A 23,145-nucleotide genomic window follows, 5' to 3' on the forward strand; every position below is an offset into this window, starting at 1 on the left:
TCCATTCATAGCAATTTTATAAGAATATCCATTCATAGCCGGAATCCCATGAACATGGGTGAATGGGGGGGACTTTTGGGGAGTCAGGAGTGTGATTGAATTCGGACAGGATTATGTACATATCTCCTGGTCAAGTAGAGAAAATCAAATCATGTGTAGTTCAATATGTGAACTTTGGAGAGCAAAATGCTACTGGTTCATCGAACCAAAGCTCGCGCGTATTACCTTTCGACCATTTGTTCTTTGAAAAGACATATCAAAACTAATAGTACCATAAGTTCATACCTTCTTCCCCCCAAGGCCGAATTTGAGTGTCATAGCGTGATTGGCACGTTCTTTGTTGAGGTAGGCATAGGCAACTTCCCAACTAGAACCCGAAAATACATACCATGCTTCTTAGGCTTTGACACCGGCAGCGATTGCATATGGACACAATGCGAAGGTTGCAATAAAAGCGGCCACTGCTTCCACCAGGTTCAACCCATTTTCCAAATAGTCAGTCCACCATTTTTCAGGCCTATCCTCAGCTGCCGCAATCCTGTCAAGTTCATAGAACAATACTATCCGTAAGCGGTATTGCAGGCCATGAAACCTTCACTTTTGGTTCAGAAGCTGTTAGTGGCGTAACTTTTGGGTGTGCAACCGACTGTTTAGGTTTCGAACTATACGATAAAATCAAGGCAATCGTATTGCAGGAATGATGGGTGCAGCTTGGGGTCCGGATTCCATAATAACCTAATTACATGGCCGTGGAGAGATCAACTGTTATTTTTCATACTGCCTTCCATCGTTTGGACAAGATATCGGCGCTCCACCTTCTACTTTCTTGCGTTTCGGGGATGACGGTCCCCAAAAAACAAGGCCTTTCTACAAGAAATTTGGTGAAGTACCCTAGGGAAAGAAAGCAACTTACATAAAGGAAGCGTCCTAATATACATTAATATGTAAAGAAAAACTTGAACATGACAACGCATTATTAGTTAAAAAACGTCACGTGATATGAATTAGTCAAACAAAACTCGTTCTTATGGATAAACTACTCCGTCAACTTGGTAGGCATAAGATTTGCGGGTAAACCACTTCAAATGCCCAATTTTCAACCATAGGAGCCTACCAGCTGAGAAATGTACGTGAATAGGAAGCTATGAGTTATACAGTATACTCACAACATCATTTTTTGAATTTACAATTTTGCCCCTCAATGTCGACTGAAATGTCCCACGTGAATAAGACGCAGTGGTGGGTGTCTGGTTCTGAAATGTCCCACGTTTACTAGATTTCGAGAACCATGTTTATGATGTTGTGCTGAAAGAGATATTTTCAATTCACGTTACAACAACAACAAAACATTTTCTCATTAAGTGGTCTTTTTTCATTAAGTGATGATCACTTAATGGGAAAAGACTTTGTTGTTGTTGTAATATCGACTGAAAAGATCTCTTTCAGCACAACATCATAAACATGGGTCTCATAATCTAGTAAACGTGGGACATTTCAGAACCAGACACCCACCACCGCGTCTAATTGTGCCTCTTGTATCTTTTGCTTAGGTTTGCAAGTTGTGTTTGGTCAATGGTGACGCTTCAACTTTGGAGTTATGTAATTCTGGAATTTATTCTTCTGTTTTTCAAAACCGACGTATCGATAATTTATAAAGCAAATGCGTAAGACTCGACGCACTGTCCTGACCAACTAAAATAACCTATGTCTTCGAAGTTACATTTCTATTATCCCATTTGATCACTACAAAGGGAGAAGCCTAATACAAGTACAAGATGGTTCATCTTTCAGAAATAAGTAAGCAAAGGGTCCGAACTACAGCTTCAAAAGCTAAATACAAGATTAACAATAAATATCCGTAATCTAACTTTAATAGCATCTTAATTTTCTCAGGGACTGCATACCAGTGTTTTGATGACCCTAGCAAAATGTTCTTAACTTCTTGTCCGGATCGATCTCAGTAAAAACTCTTTTAATCTGATTGTCAAAGCTGTTGAAGAAGAAGGTGATGTGTGAATGGGAGGTAACAAAAGTCTGGTCTAGTGTCATATTTTCTTGACATTCTATCAGCGATCCACCTTCGCGAAACGTCCTTTAATTCTCGTCCTACTTTCTGCTCGAACCTTCCGTGATTCGTATCTGATTTGTTTCTCATACCTGGTTTTTGTTTCCAAGCAACATACATACGTCAATTGACAAGGTCCAAAGACGATGACAGATCAAGCAGAAATGGAGGTGCATAAATAATTAAGGTTATAGTTACATCACAACAACCACCAGATGGGCAGACAAAGCCAACCATTGATGAAAGGAATTCATAACAACTTTCCCTAATTCCGAACTTTTCCATCAATCAGTCGAAACATCAGATAATCACCCACAAAAGATTCAACAAGTCTTCGAACATAAAAAGTAAAGGCCTCCGTTACTAAACATATATCATACTCTAACTGGATTTTACAGTGTCGATGCCTGTTAGTTTCGAACTTCTAGTTGTCAACATGAATTGAGCACATAAAGGATGTAAAATCTTAATCTTCCTTGCTGCAATCAAACAAATTCCTAAACTTTATGAAAAGCTTTTAATCAACTCTAGAATCCTAAACAGTAAACTCATAAAACTTCAGAATGTCAATGGCTCAAAACGATTTTCGCAATCCTCTAATCAATTTGTAACTCAGAAGAGATACTTGTGTAGAAATGGGGATGTAATACCTCCTTGTTTTCTTCTTCTCCTTGTACCGCGAGAGAGCGGTCTCTCTGTTTTGACAACTTATCTCATGTGGAACAACTTTCGGAAAACCTGCAGAGGCTTCATAGTTCATTTGCCCTCCATGACCCTCGTTAGCACGACTTCCAGTGCCATCGTTGTACGAATGTTTGTCAGGAACTACACAGCAGTCCTGAAGGTAGCTCCTCATTGATGTTTTCGGGCACGAATCATGATTTGCAGCCTTGCAACCATTATACTGCGATTCATGTGCCTACATGAAAGGAACACGGTTAACCATTTTTCAACTTAAAACTAAAAGTACTACAAAATAGACTCACACCTCCTGCGCAGGAAATGCAGTTGGCTCTGTATCATATCCAAAACCTGTGAGGAAGCTTCCTGGTTGCGTATTTTGTTTGGACGCGAGGGATTGGAATCCCTTGGGGGATTTAACATCCACATCTTCCCTAAACAGGTTGGGTTCCGACTTGACAAGCAGACGAAGCTGATGAATTATCTCTTCCTTGTGTTGGCCACAAGCAGCATTGCGATTCTGATACAACAACAATATCCTTAACCGTGCCAAAAATTGCAGTAAGGGATAGATAAACCCAAGTTCCATACTTTGGACTCTATAAATTCAAATTTTCTGTATATTTTTGTAAAACAAAAACTGAATATTTACCAGAAATCTTGAGAGAACAAAAAAAAACAAGTAATCCAGAAATATTACTTGAAAATCATTTCTTTTGGGAAGGGGAGAGAAGAAGATCATTGAACTTTGCTTCTACCGAAAAGGTATGCAAGAACTAGTAAAAGTTGTTAAAAATATGCAGACGTGTGTTAGGCCAGTTGGCTAAAAGAGTGAGCTCGCCCCTTGCGAGGCGGCTTGGAACCTTGTTCCGTAGATTAGAGTAGCTTAGAATACAGTACTCTCGAAAAGATAAACAAAAGAAAAAGGAGGTTAAAATCCAGACCTTAGGCAGAGGAGGAACTCCCATGGCCTGAAATTTGTAAGCCGGATTGCTAACGATCAAATCATCAAGACTAATAACAGAGGGAGTATCCCAAACCAGAAAGTCTGAAAACCCATCTTCCAAATCCGAAAAGCCATCAACCCCACATCCCAAAAACCCACCACCACCTCCGCCGCCGCCCTCATCACTCAAAAGCAGAGCTTTTTTATCCATATTCTCAAACCCAACAAACGCAAGCAACTCACTCAAACAAGGACACCCAGAAAACCCCTCCAGCGGCCTCCTATCGTGCACGGCCGTCGCCGCCGCGGACGACGAAATGTTGTGGCTTTCCCAGTCACAGTTCTGGCACAGAACAGAGCCCTCCGTCGTGCAAAAAATGGAGGCAGGGGATTTATCACATGCGTCGCAGAGCAGCGAGCGAGTGTGCTTCGTGAAAAGCTGATTGGCCGAGTGGACCTCGCGGTCGCAGGAGAAGCAGAGCTTGGCGGAGTCCGCTCTGCAGTACAGCAGCGCCATTGAAGTCCCACAGTAATCACAGACGCGCTTCTGGGTCGCTCCAGGTTCTTCATTTCTCGTACCACCATTAATTTTCTCCATCTCTAAATTTTTCTGGCTTCTGGGTTTTCAGATTTCCTTACAAATCTCTCTGGACTTTCAAACTTTTCTGGGTTTTCAGATTTTTGTATAAATCTCTCTGCTTTTTTGTGTTCTTCCTTTTTATATGAATTTTCTTATCCGTTTTTTATCCAAAGTTTGGAAATATTTTCGTTACTTGGTGAAGAAGAAGGAATATTAAATAAGGGGATGTGCTGGTGCATTTTATTTCTTACATACCTCTTGTTAATTTATATTTGTTGATTTTTTTCGATCCATCCGATTCAATGGTTAAAAATTAGAAGGCTGTGTGAAAAGTAAAATAGATTGTGTGAATATCACACCCCCTAAATAAGGTTCATTGATTTGTAGCTTCTTTTTATATAAATGTGAAGTTCTTCTAAAATGACTGCGTTTTTACAGAAAATAATTTGAATTTTAAAAACACTTCAAAGATACGTAACTTTTGATTATTGTAAAAAATACTAAAAACACTTTTGAATCATTTTAAAAACATTTTAAATCGTATGAAGACTAAATCAATGGAAAAGTTAGATTTTTAACCTTTTGGTTAGCAGTTGCAGTAATTATGACTGGTTTTTTGGTAGCAGAGAAAAAGGTGGGATTTGGAAGTTGCTAGTTGATACTTGCAGCAGAGGATGAACGTCTCTCCTATTTGTGTGGACTGTGAATAAAAGGGAATAAAATAAGTAAAAAATCAGAAGAAGATTCAAGTTTTGGGACCTTCGAGCTTCGATGTTTCGTATGGTGGCTGACCGTCCATGTCGATGGAATATTGGATTCATCCGGATTGGCTCTGTGGGACTTTTAAGAATTTTTACATTTTAATTATTTATCGTATATCGTATGATTAGAAATTATTTAATTTTTTATTTAAATTAAATACAAATAATATTTGACAAAAATTAACCGTACTATATACGATGAACGTTAGAATATGAAAATATCTAAGATTCCACAATGTGAATCCAGAGAAGATCCTCACGTCGACGGTCTTTATTTTTGAAAAAGCTCCAAAAGAACTAATAAAAAATTGAACAAAATCATAAAGTAATGAGTAATATCTCTTTATGAAGTTTGAGTTCTAGTCCAAGTAGTTTACTTGAATTTTTGCTTTGTCGTATATCCGTCTTGAGTAATCCTTAGACTAAATTTATAAAATAAATTTACAAATCAAATTATGTGTGATTCAAACATCAATTTTCATGTTATTTAATTTATAAAATTTATAAAATTTAATCTTCTTAATATTACTCATTAGTCTTATAGTTTTGTTGCTTTCAGTTCAATTTGTCAAAGTTGATTTTTTTTGGTTTTGCACATTTTCTCATTTGAAATTGGAAGAAGTTTTGGCTTATTTGACAAAATAGAATGACGGTATTAAAAAAATGAAATTACAAGGACAAAATTACAATAGAACAAACTACAAGGTGTGAACATTCGAATAAACTGCAGAGATTCTTAGTGCAATTAACAAAGCATGCGTATGAAGTAAAAGAAAATATGAATAACACCATTCTTTTTATAATTCATAGACGCTTTGCGAAACGTTGTCAGAAGAGTTTTTTTTAAGGAAAACTAATGAAAAGTATAAGAAAAAAAAACTTTAGTTTTAATGAAAAATGAAAAATAAATGTGTAGTGAATAGTACCAGAAAAATGTAAAAATATGATTTTTCATTAAAGATAAATAGTACCAAGAGTGTTTCGTTAAAACTTTTTTTTTTTTATTACCTAAACACATTTTTAGTAGGACAATGATTGTCTGCCCTCCCACTTCTGGTGCCCTCCTGTGCCCTTCTGTTTGTGTGATCATGATTAAGCCACATCAACATTTTATATTACTATTTATTTTTGTCTTATTATCTCTATAAAAAATAATATAAAATGTTGACGTGGCTTAACCGTGACCGCACAAAATAAAAGGGCATTGAAAATGAGAGGACAGAGAATCCTTGTCCTTTTTAGGAAAAAATAAATACGCCCGCAAGATGGTTCTCTCAAACTACAAGTTGGTGATGTAATCAATGATATCATGAATTGAAGATATGATCACATTCACAAGCCTCATAAATGGGGTCCGCTTCATCAATTCATCAACAGCCTTGTTGTCTACGAAGGGGTCAACACATCATAAAGTTGAAGATGCACACAGACAATCCACAACGTCAATCACCACTATTCACTCCTTTGTCTCACTACCAAGTACCAAAGTTGGTCCAAATTCATTTTCTAGGGTGACCAATTCCAATTTGTGCACCAAAATTCACGTGAGAGGAGGGATGTCAATTTTCAGTACCTTGTGGCCCAAGTTCTCAACCCTCAAATCTTGCAAAAAGACTCCGCCTCTGTACCCTATGCCCGGTTCTTTTTTCAAGGCTCTCGTCGCGCTTGCCGACAACCCGCCAGCGGAAGAAAAGAAACTACTTCATAGGGCAAAGTCCGCTTTTGTCCCTTCACTTAGGGCTGCGAATCAGGGCCTAGATGTTAAGAGAGAGGTCTGACTGCCACACCGCTGCGTAGTGTTTACCCTTACCAATCCATTCATGCAGTCAGCTAAAGAGAAATGTTATAATTCATGTTGTTCGATTTGAAAAACTACCATTACAGCGTCTTGTGATCATAAGGAAGAAATAGCGGTCGAAATCACGAACCAAACATGACAGATTTCTATCTTCTCATACAGATTAAACTTCACACAGCAAAAAGCTAAGAAATTTCTTGAGGCAGGCATGACAAATTGCTCACTGGCAATTACCACAGAGATTTCACGAAAAAATAACTCAATTCAGGCTATTCAAGTTCTCCTATCGCTTCGACAATAACTTGATGATTTGATATTAATTGGATGAACCAATGGAACCTAGTCAATTACAGCAGCTGTAGATTCTTTCATGCACTTGGCGTACACGCGGCAGAGGCACGAGAGGACAATTCTGGTCCAAACCGATGAAAGCATAGCCAAAAGAGTCTAATCTGCACTGCATAGCCTTCGCATATTCACTAACCTTTCAACAGAACGTCATTGATGGTTTGTAGGTCTATCTATTACTCTGGTGTTGTATGAATGGCAGTTGCCGCACTTGTGTCCAAAAATGTGAAAGGGGGCGTTGCTAGTTGTGTTGCAATCGTTGCAAAGAATTGATACCTGGCAAAAAGCATTACAAGTGCAACTTTTTACATTCCATTTGTTCCCGAAATGGTGTAGTATATAGATATGCTTACACTTAGGTGAGGAAAAAGAATCACATAATAAATAGAAAAGCAATTGTAAGTCGACAATTTCTGTATGTATTGGACTAGGAATAATAGAGTACTAGATAGTGCTATGCTGATATAATATTGCATCTAAAAATTCATTTCTTCTAGACCAAAAAACGAAAAGCATGCAATGATCAAAGACCTCATCAATGAAAGCCAATTACAAGGCCTGTAGATGCACAAGGTCTGTAAACTATGGCTAAGTTAACTGAAAGATGGACCAAAAAAGGGTTAAAGCAACTACCTCATATTGGTATTCCGCAGGCATAGCAGTGGCTTCAATCTATCACCCAAAAGAAAAGAACTTCAGAATCACAGTGACGATGTGTAAGATAGCAAGCAGCTGGCATAAATATATATATCAAAAGCCACTAAAACCAGATAGTTTTATCTACTAGAAATCATGGTCTGTGACAACTGTGCTAAGAAAAACGACAAAACAAGATTGAGAGCACCTGATAACCAATAAAAGAAATCTACAACGGTATTGCCCTAACTAGGGAAGGGAGGGGGAAGAATTAAACAGAGGCTTGGGATTAGAAATATAAGGTGATGGAAGCACAAGTTATGCAAAGCCACACTTTTGATTATTTGAAAACGATTATCACCATCAAAGTGACTATAGCAACTTTCCCGGATGGTTTTGCTTTCTAAATATCCAAAGAAACTGCCATGGGAAATGCATGCCGAGCACTGGAATACCTAAGTTCTACTATAAAACTTGAGGATAATCCACGAGAAACTAAAAGGTGCAAATCCAGAGCCTAAATAGAAACAAAAATAAAAATACTAAAAGCACGAAGGGGGCAGAAACAAAGCAGGGTAGGGAACAACTCCACTTGAGAATTCCTCATGTTTAGGGTGTCTAGAAGCAGGGGCAGGGCACAGTTCCAGTGGACTCCCTTATGGGGGACATTACCTGCTTCTAAGGGAAAAAAACACAGAATCACACTAAAACAGCTCGTGAAATTTTAAACATGAGTGGCAAACACCAAAATCAATTATATGTTAACTAATAAACACAAAAGTAATGTAGACTACAAGGATTAAAGCGGAATCAGCGAGAACAGAATACATACTTCTGCATCCAACAAGTTCCACATATGACCCATTTCGAGCACTGTCTTGGAGCAAATGGGACAGCGATATCTGGAAGATAAATCCAAAACATATTATGAGCAAACAACTACTATTTGAGTTTAAATCATCAAAGTTACAGAGTAAACTATCTCGGAATAAAATGTAGTTAACTGATTTTGGTTTTGCATCTCAATGAAGCAATCTGAATGCATTGTGTGTCCACACTTCATAATATTTGTGACTTTAACCGAGTCAAAAAGATACTGTCAGGATAACAAGAAAGTTGTTAGAACAACAGCATTGTTATTTTAATTTATTTTATTGAACTACTAAATTAATCTCAGACCTCATAGCAAACAGGGCAGTGATTCTTCATTGAGTCTTCTACACATAAGTGGTTATCACGCAGACCCACTGCATAGCAAGAACCTGTTTTCATGCAAGATGATCAGAAAACGCAAATCAGACCTCATGTTACACCCCTTGGCCCTTGCTACAGATCTGCTATCTCTACCGTGATTTTCCTACTTCTGAAAGGAAAGGTTGTTCATTTTTTGGCCAATTATAGGAAATGAGGCATTTGAACCCCTCACTACCATGGTCTCAACTTTCTAGCCACAAGCTCTAACTCTCTGAGTTATATAAGCCCCACTCCATCTTCAACAAATATTTTCTTGGGGAGTATCCTAAAATCATGGAATTTTTCCTCTCTCCAAGTTAAGATGTGAAACAACTCTTTGTAGATAGGTGCAAGCTCGGACGAGTATGATTGAAAACAAAAATAACAGGGAATGCAAATATTAAATTTACAAAACCAAATAACAAAAAACAGAAAAACAAGGTAAGGGCATACCACACTTCTGACAATGGAAGAAATTCTCGCTACCACCAACTCTGATAATAAAATATCCAACGAAAGCAATGGTTCAGTTTGAAATAAGGGCACGATTAGAAAAACAGAAATCAACAAAAGGTAGAAGACCAGTGGCTAACCTACAAATTCCGCACTCATTGCAATGAAATTGTCCCTTGTGAGTCTGCATTATTAGCCAAACAGTATATCTGATATTAAATACTAAAACTTTTGAAACCTAAAGAATGGAAATCCAATTTCAGACACTTCTATCTAATTCAATGAAGCTAATTATCCTACTTCGTCATCGAAGAACTTGCAAATGTCGCAATAGTATTCCCCCATGTTGACACCGCAGTTAGAACAAAGCTGAGCAACCTGGAAACAGATTACAATGAAGGCAAAATAAAGCTCACCTAAAAGGTTCCAAACCATTCAAATACACGACAATTGCGAAAATCGAACCTGTTGCTCGGTGTTGCAGACTGAGCATACAACCTACAAAATGAATTGCAAAACCCAATTAATAATTTCCATCAAAACCTACACTAATCAACACTATGATTAAACACAACACTGAAAGTATGGACAAATATATGCGGGGGCAAAGGGCGTACCTGCTTGACATCGTGCCTGACAAGCTCATGGCGGTCTTTCGGGTTGTTTAGCGAGCTCTAATTACCACAAAACATACAAAATCAAATACAAAAGTTAAAAAATCCCAAATTACATATGAACACATACGTAGACACACACACACAGATATATATATCTTACCGCGGCTTCGTTGTGGCAGTGGCGGCAGGGGAAAATCTGGTCGCAGCAAGGGGCACGAATCTTGCATCGTCTCCGATAATGGTCGCATCTATGAGAAACAAGAACGAACATTAGCAGATTCAGCGGTTGTTGAGATAAAACCCGCGAAAACACGAAACCGAAAATTACCCGTATTCCATCTTTCCGAAATCTTGGCGGGTAAGAGTGGGCGGCGCAGCCGAAGAGTCTTCCCCCATGGGTGGTTGCTGCGGCGGGAGAATACCCGAGTTGTTGAATGGATTGGAGGTAAAGAGAGTTTGAGGAGACAAGGTAGCTGTCTCTACGGACTTGTCAAATAAGTCCGAGGAAGAAGAAGACGCCTGAATGATTGGGCCTTGGACCCATTACTAATTCATGCAGGCCCAATACTATTTTTTAACGGCTAAAAGACCCGCATTGGCTAGAGCAGATACGCTTCCTTGGTATTCGAGGTCGGATTTCATTTTCGTAATCTAAATTGATTAACACCGCTTGTACAAGAAAAAAATTAGAAACATGAGGTAACAGTCATTATGTTTACTATAAATAAAGGCGAGATAAAAGACATACAAAGAATTTCTCTATACCTCTCTTTTCACTTTGTATGTTGTTGTACTCTCTTTTTCAAGTATTTGGATTACGGATTGTAATGTGAAATCCTTAAACCTTTTAAAATCAGAAGTCGATAAAATTTCACTACTTATTTGTTAGCAAATGGAGAGAATTCAAATAATTTTTCAATACCCTTGAAATTGCTCATTTTGAGTAAGTAAACATGGTATTAGGGTAAATCTCATACACGAGAACCTTTTAGTTGTACTTGAAACGATGTCAGGTAATGCTCAAATTATAAAACGTAAGAAATTAGTTGCATTATAACACGTGAAACAGTAACACACGTGACGTGCTGACAAAAGAGCACTAAAACAACAAAGGCAACTTTAATTGCATGACTACATACTTGAATGAAAATTTTACACTGCATTTACATCAAACATGAAGGAAAAAATTACGAAAAAATTACGAAAAAATTGTGAAAATCAAACGCGATCCGTCCTCTGCAACCGAAGCTGCAGAGAGCCTGCTACCCAGATTAAAGGAGGGTGCAAGAGCATGAGTTCATCTTTTGCATATCTTTCTGGTTTTTACCTGCACAAAACTCATCCCATATAGACATTAGGCTCTGATCATCCTCCATGAACATGCAGGAAATTCCAAACCCAAATATTTCATAACTAACAAAACAAGATCGTACTTCAAAGATTTCAAGATTTTTCGAACAAACAAAAACGTCAATCTGCACTTGTGACGAAACAACTTGATTGTAACGAAGATTAAAACAAGTTAACCTGTCTTTTTGTTTTTGGGTACAAGAGGCTGTACTACGGCATGCATGATCACAGCCTCACCAGTCTGATTACCGGCGGTTATTCTGGAATCAGCAAGTGTCTTGCTATTCTCTAAAACTCTGTCCCCATGTATGATTTTCACTTCGTCTAGTCGACAGCCGGCACTCCATGATCACGTCGAATCCTTATGAAAATGAATCCAGAACAAAATCGCGCTAAAGCTAGGGCGTCACCCGTAAGTGGCGCGCTGTGTGGCCCGAGCACAGTGATAAGTGAGCAAGGGTCGCTGTATCTCCATCGGCACCCGGATGCAGTGTTAAATGAGCAAGGGGGCCATAGAAACTTCTTTTCGAACGACTCCACTCAAAGTTGTTTGGGAGCATATGCTCCTATCAACTTTACCCGGGACACACAAAAGAAGTACTTTGATCCTATTAGACAGGGGAGGGTGAAGAAGCTAGGACAGAAGGGTAGAGTTCAAGAGAGCAAAATGCGTTTAGGAACGTGGAATATAGGAACCTTAACGGGAAAATCTATGGAAGTAGTGGAAGTTATGGTGAGGAGAAGGATAAATATTATGTGCCTACAAGAAACTAAGTGGGTTGGTAGTAAGGCAAAGGATCTAGAAAACTCAGGGTTTAAACTTTGGTATTCGGGCACAAATAGAACGAGAAACGGTGTTGGCATCATCGTGGACAAGACCTTGGTACAAGATGTTGTAGATGTCAAGAGGGTAGGAGATAGAATCATGGCAATCAAGATTGTAATAGGACAAGAACTTATCAATGTGATTAGTGCGTACGCACCTCAAGTAGGGTTGGATACGAGTTCGAAGGAGAAATTTTGGGAAGATCTTGGAGACTTGGTGCAAGGAATTGCTCAGACGGAGAAGTTATTTATAGGAGGAGATTTAAATGGACACGTGGGCAGGGAGACAGGCAACTATGGAGGTTTTCATGGTGGCCATGGTTTTGGGGAGAGAAACGAGGATGGGAAAGCTATCTTGGATTTTGCAATGGCATATGATCTCTTCTTAGCCAACACCTTCTTTAAGAAGAGAGAAGAACATGTGATCACCTACAAGAGTGGGTCGTCAAAAACACAAATAGATTTTCTTCTAATGAGGAAAGGGGATCGTATAACTTGTAAGGATTGCAAAGTTATACCAGGAGAGAGCGTGGCTAATCAACATCGCTTGTTGGTGATGGATGTACATATCAAAAGAGTAAGACAAAAGAACAATACTTGGAAGTGCCCAAGGACTAGATGGTGGAATCTAAAAGAAGAAAAACAAATCATTTTCAAAGAGAAGGTAATCACCCAATGTGTGTGGGATAGAGAGGGGGAAGCTAGCCAAATGTGGGATTCCATGGCTAGTTGTATCCGAAAAGTAGCAAAAGAGGTATTAGGAGAGTCCAAGGGCTTTGCCCCACACCAAAAGGAATCTTGGTGGTGGAATGAGGAGGTACAAACAAAGGTGAAGGCTAAGAAGGAATGTTGTAAAGCCTTATACAAGGAGAGGACCGATGAAAATGGTGAAAGGTATAGAAAAGCGAAGCAAGAGGCGAAGAAAGCTGTCAGAGAAGCTAAGTTAGCGGCTTACGACGATATGTATAAACGACTAGATACCAAAGAAGGAGAGTTGGATATCTATAAACTATCTAGAGCAAGGGAAAAGAAGACAAGGGACCTAAACCAAGTGAGGTGCATCAAGGATGAGGATGGAAAGGTTCTTGCTACAGAGAACGCGGTTAAAGACAGATGGAGAGGTTATTTTCATAATCTTTTCAATGAAGGACATGAAATGAGTGATTCTTTAGGGGAGTTGAGTAACTCAGAAGAGTGTAGAAACTACTCTTTTTATCGTCGAATCCGGAAGGAAGAAGTGGTTGTAGCTTTGAAGAAGATGAAACATAAAAAAGCAATAGGCCCAGACGATATACCAATCGAAGTGTGGAAACTTTTGGGAGAGACAGGTATAACATGGCTCACTGACCTTTTCAATAGGATTTTGAAAACGAAGAAGATGCCAAATGAGTGGCGAACGAGCACTTTGGTGCCTATCTACAAGAATAAGGGTGACGTACAAAATTGCATGAACTATAGGGGTATTAAGCTAATGAGTCATACAATGAAGCTCTGGGAGAGAGTCATTGAGCATAGATTGAGGCAAGAGACACGGGTTTCGGACAACCAATTCGGGTTCATGCCAGGGCGCTCAACCATGGAGGCAATCTATCTCTTACGAAGATTGATGGAAAGATATAGAGATGGGAAAAAGGATTTACACATGGTCTTTATAGATTTGGAAAAAGCGTATGATAGGGTCCCAAGAGACATTCTTTGGAGGATTTTAGAGAAGAAAGGAGTACGAGTAGCATATATCCAAGCGATAAATGATATGTATGAAGGAGCAAAGACTGCCGTAAGAACTCATGAAGGACAAACCGAAAGCTTTCCCATAACTGTAGGATTACATCAAGGCTCATCCTTAAGTCCTTACCTTTTTGCGTTGGTAATGGATGAGTTAACAGGACATATTCAAGATGATATTCCTTGGTGTATGCTTTTCGCAGACGATATAGTGTTGATAGATGAAACTCAGGAAGGGGTAAATGCAAAGCTTAACCTTTGGAGAGAAGTGTTGGAATCTAAAGGTCTTCACCTAAGCCGATCAAAGACAGAATATATGGAGTGCAAGTTCAGTGCAAATGGAGGCCAAAACGAGTTAGGGGTGAGGATCGGAGATCAAGAAATACCAAAGAGCGACCGTTTTCGTTACCTAGGATCTATCTTGCAAAAGAACGGAGAATTAGATGGAGATCTCAACCATAGAATACAAGCTGGATGGATGAAGTGGAAGAGTGCATCCGGCGTGTTGTGTGACCGCCGTATGCCACTGAAGCTCAAGGGAAAATTTTATAGGACGGCAATAAGGCCGGCGATGCTGTATGGCACAGAATGTTGGGCGGTGAAACATCAACACGTACACAAAATGGGTGTAGCGGAGATGAGGATGCTTCGTTGGATGTGTGGGCACACGAGAAAGGATAAGATTAGGAATGAGGATATCCGGGGTAAAGTAGGAGTAGCCGAAATTGAAGGAAAGATGAGAGAAAATCGGTTACGGTGGTTTGGACATGTGCAAAGAAGGCCTACTGACGCTCCGATTAGAAGATGCGACTATGGGACAGAGGTTCAGGGCCGAAGGGGTAGAGGAAGACCTAGGAAAACTTTGGAAGAGACTCTAAGAAAAGACTTAGAGTACTTGGATCTAACGAAGGACATGACACATGATCGAGCACAATGGCGTTCTAAGATTCATATAGCCGATCCCACTCAGTGACTTGGATTTTCCAAGTCTCCAACCGAGAAGTTTTCCTCACTCGGGAAATTAAGGGAACACTACCCCAACCTACATGCTCCACTCAGAAAGCTTCAACATACAAGCTTCAACATACAAGCTTCAACAAAAGAAAATTCAAAGAACTTAGCGAAGAAGGCTTTGGTGTATTTAACACAATACGTTGAAATGAAGGAAAGCTTATTTATTGATATTCCCGATAAGCTACAAATATGTACATATACATGAGTCAAAATAAACACACAAGAGGGAGCCTTCACAAAGGTTGCTTAGGAGAAGTCTCAGCAGTCGGTAGAGCCCCAGAAAGAGAAGGCACCGGAGGGGGATCATTTGGAGCCTCAGTACTGGACAGAACCCTAGAAGGAGGAGGCATCAGAGGTTGATCATTTGGAGCTTCATTACGCGGTACAGCCCCAGAAGACGAAGGCAATAAATGCCTTTGGAACAAACCCACAAATCTCTGATGATCAAGTAAAACCTGACCATCAGTTTCCTTCATCTGGTCAAGCTTCCTCTTCATGTTTGTAGCATAGTCATGTGCGAGCCGGTGCAACTGTTTATTCTCATGCTTGAGCCCTCTAATCTCCTGTTTGAGACTCATCACTTCAGCCGCCAATGATTCAACTTGGCGGGTTCGAGCAAATAGGCGTTGGGCCATATTAGACACAGAACCTGCACACTGAACACTGAGAGCTAGCGAATCCTTAACAGCTAACTCATCAGACCGTTTGGAAAGTAGTCTGTTATCTTTGGGAGTGAGAAGGTTCCTGGCCACCACCGCAGCGGTCATATCATTCTTCATCACGGAATCCCCAACGGTAAGAGGACCAGTAGGGGAGACGAAGGATGGGCGCCATATGTTGTCTGGAGAAGGCGGGGCTGCCTCTTCAACAAGGTTCAAGTCAAAACGACGGTCGGAGGGGCCAGACATTTTTCAAAGGTGTTGAAGAGAGAAGAGGTCGGACAAATCAAGATCTTAGAAGTGCAAGAATGAAGCTTCTACTGGTGGAGATTCAAGTGTGCTTTGGAACTTAATGCCAGCCCCTATAAAAATCTGCACTCGACGGAGCTTCAGAAATCGAAGAGGCGCCTGCTCAGAAATCGAAGAGGCGTTTGCTTTCTCAAAAGTTGGGCTACTTAGAGATCACGAGGGTTGATCTGAGAAATCGAAGAGGTGTTTGCTTTCTCAAAAGTTGGGCTGCTCAAAGACCACGAAGGCCGATCTCAGAAATCGAAGAGGCGCTCGCTTTCTCAAAAGCTGGGCTCCCCAGAGACCACGAGGGCCGATCTCAGAAATCGAAGAGGCACCTACTTTTCCAACCTTGTCAGCACCTGTCACACGCACACTCAGCTTTGCGGAAATTATGGGCATTCTGTCAAAGACTTCTGGGGAAGTAGAAAACACATGAATCTTACTGTTCAATCACCCATTTCCCACACGCAACAATAGCTCATGGGTACCACAGATAACTTTGCCAAAGTTCTCTGCCAAAGTTGAGCACGTGAAGCTTGCAGCTCCCACTACATCGCTCTGACCAAGAAGGGTAAAAGAATAGCAAAGAAACAGCACTAACAAAGTTTAGACCCATAAATTTTGAAGGTCTAGCTACCATATTATTACCCACAAGGGTAAAGGAACAGTACCACTGCTGGATAATTGGAAAGTCCCTGTGTGTCAACCTCTGTGCTTCGTGGCAAGGTAGACTAGCAAACATGCCCAACCTTTACTCACATTCGAGAAAACACTCCCAATAAGATTGCTTGCTCCAAAATCGAAGATGCACCGTCCTCCGAATCTAAAGAGCCAGACTCCCAACATGACTATTTTCTTAAAAATCGAAGAGAGGGTAAAGGAACAGTACCATTGCTGGATAATTGGAAAGTCCCTGTGTGTCAACCTCTGTGCTTCGTGGCAAGGTAGACTAGCAAACATGCCCAACCTTTACTCACATTCGAGAAAACACTCCCAACAAGATTGCTTGCTCCAAAATCAAAGAGGCACCGCTCTCCGAATCTCGAGAGCCAGACTCCCAACATGATTACTTTCTCAAAAATCGAAGAGACACTGCTCCCCGAATCTCGAGAGCCAGACCCCCAGCATGATTGCTTTCTCAAAAATCGATGAGGCATCGTTCTCCGAATCAATCGAAGAGGCGCTCGCTTTCTCAAAAGCTGGGCTGCTCATAGACCACGAGGGTCGATCTCAGAAATCAAAGAGGCACCTACTTTTCTAGCCTTGTCAGCACCTGTCACACACACACTCAGCTTTGCAGAAATTATGGGCATTCTGTCGAAGACTTCTGGTGAAGTAGAAAGCACATGAATCTTACTGTTCAATCACTCACTTCCCACACGCAACAATAACTCATGGGTACCACAGATAACTTTGCCAAAGTTCTCTGCCAAAGTTGAGCACGTGAAGCTTGCAGCTCCCACTACATCGCTCTGACCAAGAAAGGTAAAAGAATAGCAAAGAAACAGCACTAACAAAGTTTAGACACATAAATTTTGAAGGTCTAGTTACCATATTATTACCCACAATGGTAAAGGAACAGTACCACTGCTGGATAATTGGAAAGTCCCTGTGTGTCAACCTCTGTGCTTCGTGGCAAGGTAGAGTAGCAAACATGCCCAATCTTTACTCACATTCGAGAAAACACTCCCAACAAGATTGCTTGCTCCAAAATCGAAGAGGCACCGTCCTCTGAATCTAAAGAGCCAGACTCCCAACATGACTACTTTCTCAAAATCGAAGAGAGGGTAAAGGAACAGTACCATTGCTGGATAATTGGAAAGTCCCTGTGTGTCAACCTTTGTGCTTCGTGGCAAGGTAGACTAGCAAACATGCCCAACCTTTACTCACATTCGAGACAACACTCCCAACAAGATTGCTTGCTCCAAAATCGAAGAGGCACCGCCCTCCGAATCTCGAGAGCCAGACTCCCAACATGATTACTTCCTCAAAAATCGAAGAGACTGCTCTCCGAATCTCGAGAGTCAGACCCCCAGCATGATTGCTTTCTCAAAAATCGAAGAGGCATCGTTCTCCGAATCTCGAGAGCCATATACCACAGACCACTTTTTCAAAGTACTCTGACAGAGTTAAAACATGTGAAACTGGCAGCTCCCACTACCGTGCTATGACCAAGCAGGGTAAATGAATAGCATTACTACTTGTTGTTAGGGAGACTCCTATATATGTCGACCTCCATCCCCAACGGACAGGCAGACCTGCAAAAATGCTCAACCCTTCATCATATCTGAGAGGGCACTCCCAACGAAGCCTTTCGAAATATTCAGCTTTCTTTCCCCCCGATAATACCTCTGCAAACAAGCTATACTAGAGCAAGAATATCTCATATCATCAGGGTTAAAAGCAAGAGTATCCCATATCATGCTTTTTCCCTGTCTTTTCCTTTGGCCTTGTTTTTACCTGCAAGACAAGGAGAAAGAGAGCAATCAGTCAGCACTTGGAATCAAGCTTCCAGCCAGGAACTGACTGCCTGGAACCCCTTACCTGATTACTTACCTGGCATTGCTCTCGAGTACTCATCTTCAACATCTTATGTTTCCAGGGAAGATTCCGCATCTGCTTGAGGAACAGATAGGGCAAGTGCGAAGGATACAAGGAAGCATGTGGAGACAAGTGTAACAGCACACGTGCCGATACATCCATTACTCTGTCAAAAGCAAAAGTATCCCATATCAGCAGGGTGGAACGTACTCTAGATTTGATGGACTTGTTTTGACCCTCAAATTCTTCAGTTGGCCTTATACTCTGGAGGAAACCAGAAAACCCTCCAGCTCAGTTCAAGAATAAGCCTGTGGAAAGTTACTTCTTCAAAAGCAAAAGTATCTCATATCATCTCTTCTCATTTTTCTTCTCTTTATCCTTCATGCTGCTGCAAGATGGGGAGAAGGTGAACAATCAGTCGGAGCTCTGATTGCTTACCTTGTCTGTCACCTCTTTCAGCAGACCCCCTAGCTCGGCGACTTGGGGGACTCCTACTACATGGTTTGTATCGCGCTTGACCAAGCCTGAAACTACAAGTAAGCTTCAAGTGAAATTGATACATTACCTTGTGCATCTCCACCAGTTAAAGATACCACCCCTGGATGGAGGAAGAGTACTTCCAGAGAAGATGCCACATCTACCTATGAGACAGATAAGGCAAGTCAAGACGACACCACACTCCGATACTTAGAAGTTTCGTGATTACGAGATCATTCTCCCACAATATTTCCTAATGTCATTTGTACTAAATCATTCACTTGTACTCACTAAAGGAGATCTTGAATCTATGTACTTGTGTAAACCCTTCACAATTAATGAGAACTCTTCTATTCCGTGGACGTAGCCAATCTGGGTGAACCACGTACATCTTGTGTTTGCTTTCCTATCTCTATCCATTTATATACTTATCCACACTAATGACCGGAGCAATTTAGCGAAGATCACAAAAAGCGACCGTTTTCGCTACCTAGGATCTATCTTGCAAGAGAACGGAGAATTAGATGGAGATCTCAACCATAGAATACGAGCTGGATGGATGAAGTGTAAGAGTGCATCCGGCGTGTTGTGTGACCGTCGTAGGCCACTGAAGCTCAAGGGAAAATTTTATAGGACGGCAATAAGGCCAACGATGTTGTATGGCACAGAATGTTGGGCGGTGAAGCATCAACACGTACACAAAATGGGTGTAGCGGAGATGAGGATGCTTTGTGGGATGTGTGGGCACACGAGAAAGGATAAGATTGGGAATGAGGATATCCGAGGTAAAGTAGGAGTAGCCGAAATTGTAGGAAAGATGAGAGAAAATCGGCTCCGGTGATTTGGACATGTGCAAAGAAGGCCGACTGACGCTCCGGTTCGAAGATGTGACTACGGGACAGAGGTTCAGGGCCGAAGGGGTAGAGGAAGACCTAGGAAAACTTTGGAAGAGACTCTAAGAAAAGACTTAGAGTACTTGGATCTAACGGAGGACATGACACAAAACCGAGCGCAATGGCGTTCTAGGATTCATATAGCCGACCCCACTTAGTGGGAAAAGGCTTTGTTGTTGTTGTTGTTGTTGTTGATCGAAACATGTATACATACATTAAATGCAGCTAAATTTTGTATGAATGTATCTATTTATAGCACGATCAGTCCATCAAATCTCGTTTTCAGCAAATCAAGTTCATCAAATTCCAATTTCATCGAGCAAAGAATAATCAAATTACCTTGAGGCCACTCATCAAGTAGCCTTTTCTTAAGAGATGATACCGTCATAGATGGTGCATAACTATTGTGTCCTATATCTGTCCCGTCGTAAATCCGGAACTTGAGTGCTATATGCTCCCCTCTTTGCCCCATAGCATATGTTCCCCCCCTTCTCCCTTCTTCTTCCCCAAAGTCGAAATCCCAAACAGACAACTTCCTCTACTCGAAAATTTCAGACTCCCGCAGCCCACCTGACAAAATAAACAGGGCATAAGAAACCCCCAAATTTGTGATATCAAATCTCGTTTCTCGAAAATAATATTCAAGACTAGACTACACATGAAAGAGAGCTCCTCATAATCTTTAACAAACAACATTCAAGAATACTTGGTGCAAACAAAAATTCAGACTCCTCCTATTCCTTCTTCAGGATTGTTTATACAATAAGCAATAAGCACTCACCATTGCTTTTCAACGATCTGAACAGTCAATCTTCCTAACTCAAGACTGAAGAATGCATAGTGTAAACGAAAATTCAGACTCCCCACAATTCCTTTTCCGAGGACTGTTTTCATGACATCCACTCAACATTGCACTTCAACGATCTAAACAAGTTTATCTTTTCAACTCAAGACTCAAAGAATGTGTAGTGTAAAGGAAAATTCAGACTCCCCAATTCCTTAATTGGGACTATTTATTACCTCTACTCACTTGGCATTGTGTTTCAACATCCGAACAGTCTATATTTTCAATTCAAAACTCAACAATGCTCAGTAGTCTAGACGAAAATACAAAATTCAGAGACCACCAATTCCTTTTCCGAGGGCTGTTTTTATGACATCCACTTAGCATTGTATTTCAACAATCTAAACAAGTTTATCTTTTCAGCTCAAGATTCAAAGAATGTATAGTGTAAAGGAAAATTCAGACTCCCCAATTCCTTAATTGGGACTATTTATTACCTCTACTCACTTGGCATTGTGTTTCAACGTCCGAACAGTCTATATTTTCAATTCAAAACTCAACAATGCTCAGTAGTCTAAACGAAAATACAAAATTCAGACTCCGCCAATTCCTTTTCCGAGGGCTGTTTTTATGACATCCACTTAGCATTGTATTTCAACGATCTAAACAAGTTTAGCTTTTCAACTCAAGATTCAAAGAATGTGTAGTGTAAAGGAAAATTCAGACTCCCCAATTCCTTAATTGGGACTATTTATTACCTCTACTCACTTGGCATTGTGTTTCAACGTCCGAACAGTCTATATTTTCAATTCAAAACTCAACAATGCTCAGTAGTCTAAACGAAAATACAAAATTCAGACTCCGCCAATTCCTTTTCCGAGGGCTGTTTTTATGACATCCACTCAGCATTGTATTTCAACGATCTAAACAAGTTTATCTTTTCAACTCAAGATTCAAAGAATGTGTAGTGTAAAGGAAAATTCAGACTCCCCAATTCCTTAATTGGGACTATTTATTACCTCTACTCACTTGGCATTGTGTTTCAACGTCCGAACAGTCTATATTTTCAATTCAAAACTCAACAATGCTCAGTAGTCTAAACGAAAATACAAAATTCAGACTCCGCCAATTCCTTTTCCGAGGGCTGTTTTTATGACATCCACTCAGCATTGTATTTCAACGATCTAAAAAAGTTTATCTTTTCAACTCAAGACTCAAAGAATGTGTAGTGTAAAGGAAAGTTCAGACTCCCCAATTCCTTAATTGGGACTATTTATGACCTCCACTCCGTCGGCATTGTGTTTCAATGATCCGCACAGTCTATATTTTCAATTCAAGACTCAACATTGCTCACAAGTCTAAACGAAAATACAAAATTTCGCGGAGAAAACTCGATTCTTACCTCTGCGAATTCAGCAAATGACGATTGATTCTTTGAAAGAACTGGAAAAATCTGCACATCCGAATCAAGGGCTTGGGGACCAATCGAACCAAGTAAGAACCTCATATGACCCAAGTGCTTCAAGTACTCGATGGAATCGATATCTCTGCACACGATGAGATAATGCCGAATCTATTCATTTTATAAATATTCATAAAAATCGAATCGCAAGTTCCGAAATGCAATTCGACTACCAAAAAATCAAAAAAATATATAAAATTAACAAGATGTGCGATCCGTGCCACGATCTTTTACCAAATAAATCCTAGCATGCAAATCTGCTTAATTAATTGCGTATCAAATTATATAAAATTTCAAAAAAAAAATGCAAAATCTTGAGCCGTAAAAACAGAACTCTCAATTTCAGTGATTGTGGAACTTATCAGGCGTGAGATTAGATTTTTCACATTCGTAGGATCAAGATTGTTGCAATAACAGTAAATTAAAGATCCGAGAAATCTCACATTTTCCGTCGAAATCCTTCATTTTCTCGGCAACCAAACAGGCGGTAAGCGAATCGATTCTGGAACGAAAAGAAAGAAACTGTAACGATTTCTAGCAGTGATCTGCAGAGAGGAGGCTTATTTGTGACCGCCTCGAATGACTAATATACCCCTCATTTGGTGTTACGGATAGTGACGTGTCGTGTTGTGATTGGTCAGGAGGAGGTTTGAGAAGTGGTCTAATATACGAGTTCGTTACTGTTAGTTACTTCAGAATAGTTTTACCGGGCAACGCTCGTGTGGGGTAGTGCTCAGGGTAAGTCATATGGACCTCACCAATATAATTTTATCAATTATTATGGGTATAAATTCATTATCAAAATCGTTATTATGTTAATTTTATTGTTGAGACAGGTGGGATTATTTTTTTTTGTTGTTGAAAAAGATGCTTAAATAAAAGTACAGGACTAGAAAAACTTGTTTGTATCATACTTGATCAATTCCGAAATTACTGAGTACCGGTCAACGTTATACCGTCAAGGACCCAGAAGAGTTTCCTTCCAAACAGGAGGTCAATCATAGCG

The 23,145-nt window shown here is 40.2% G+C and overlaps 2 protein-coding genes and 2 long non-coding RNA genes across 4 annotated transcripts; all 4 read right to left on the reverse strand.

The window, feature by feature from the left end:
* Positions 1 to 1,707: 1,707 nt before the first annotated feature.
* Positions 1,708 to 4,491, reverse strand: LOC126615849 (zinc finger protein CONSTANS-LIKE 13-like). Its single transcript, XM_050283764.1, has 4 exons — positions 3,691 to 4,491; positions 3,054 to 3,266; positions 2,716 to 2,984; positions 1,708 to 2,157 (listed from the first exon to the last, which is right to left on the reverse strand). Exons 1-4 carry the CDS (start codon positions 4,288 to 4,290, stop codon positions 2,067 to 2,069), a joined length of 1,173 nt encoding a protein of 390 aa, XP_050139721.1. The 5' UTR covers positions 4,291 to 4,491; the 3' UTR covers positions 1,708 to 2,066.
* A 2,383-nt stretch (positions 4,492 to 6,874) lies between these two features.
* On the reverse strand, positions 6,875 to 10,613 carry LOC126616681 (E3 ubiquitin-protein ligase MIEL1-like). Its single transcript, XM_050284767.1, has 12 exons — positions 10,447 to 10,613; positions 10,279 to 10,366; positions 10,119 to 10,175; positions 9,967 to 9,999; positions 9,802 to 9,879; positions 9,642 to 9,685; positions 9,502 to 9,542; positions 8,995 to 9,077; positions 8,820 to 8,911; positions 8,648 to 8,717; positions 7,813 to 7,851; positions 6,875 to 7,455 (listed from the first exon to the last, which is right to left on the reverse strand). Exons 1-12 carry the CDS (start codon positions 10,512 to 10,514, stop codon positions 7,330 to 7,332), a joined length of 819 nt encoding a protein of 272 aa, XP_050140724.1. The 5' UTR covers positions 10,515 to 10,613; the 3' UTR covers positions 6,875 to 7,329.
* Positions 10,614 to 11,143: 530 nt separating this feature from the next.
* Positions 11,144 to 11,792, reverse strand: LOC126615786 (uncharacterized). The gene is made up of 2 exons (XR_007620899.1): positions 11,646 to 11,792; positions 11,144 to 11,445 (listed from the first exon to the last, which is right to left on the reverse strand). It is a non-coding gene; the product is annotated as an uncharacterized LOC126615786 (long non-coding RNA).
* Positions 11,793 to 20,091: 8,299 nt separating this feature from the next.
* On the reverse strand, positions 20,092 to 22,726 carry LOC126615784 (uncharacterized). Its single transcript, XR_007620898.1, has 3 exons — positions 22,583 to 22,726; positions 22,080 to 22,224; positions 20,092 to 20,463 (listed from the first exon to the last, which is right to left on the reverse strand). It is a non-coding gene; the product is annotated as an uncharacterized LOC126615784 (long non-coding RNA).
* Between the last annotated feature and the right edge of the window lie 419 nt (positions 22,727 to 23,145).

The sequence above is a fragment of the Malus sylvestris genome, chromosome 3 (assembly GCF_916048215.2).
Source record: "Malus sylvestris chromosome 3, drMalSylv7.2, whole genome shotgun sequence".
Taxonomy (NCBI): Eukaryota; Viridiplantae; Streptophyta; class Magnoliopsida; order Rosales; family Rosaceae; genus Malus; species Malus sylvestris.

Excerpts from the sequence above, each read along its gene's own strand:
- LOC126615849 (XM_050283764.1), bottom strand. The coding sequence starts at position 4,290 with ATGGAGAAAATTAATGGTGGTACGAGAAATGAAGAACCTGGAGCGACC. Across the intron at positions 3,267-3,690 it reads GAGTTCCTCCTCTGCCTAAG|AATCGCAATGCTGCTTGTGG; the intron begins GTCTGGATTTTA and ends TTGTTGTATCAG. Across the intron at positions 2,158-2,715 it reads GAGAAGAAGAAAACAAGGAG|GTATGAGAAACAAATCAGAT; the intron begins GTATTACATCCC and ends AACAAAAACCAG.
- LOC126616681 (XM_050284767.1), bottom strand. The coding sequence starts at position 10,514 with ATGGGGGAAGACTCTTCGGCTGCGCCGCCCACTCTTACCCGCCAAGAT. Across the intron at positions 10,000-10,118 it reads TCAGGCACGATGTCAAGCAG|GTTGTATGCTCAGTCTGCAA; the intron begins GTACGCCCTTTG and ends TTCATTTTGTAG. Across the intron at positions 8,912-8,994 it reads ACTGCCCTGTTTGCTATGAG|TATCTTTTTGACTCGGTTAA; the intron begins GTCTGAGATTAA and ends TTATCCTGACAG.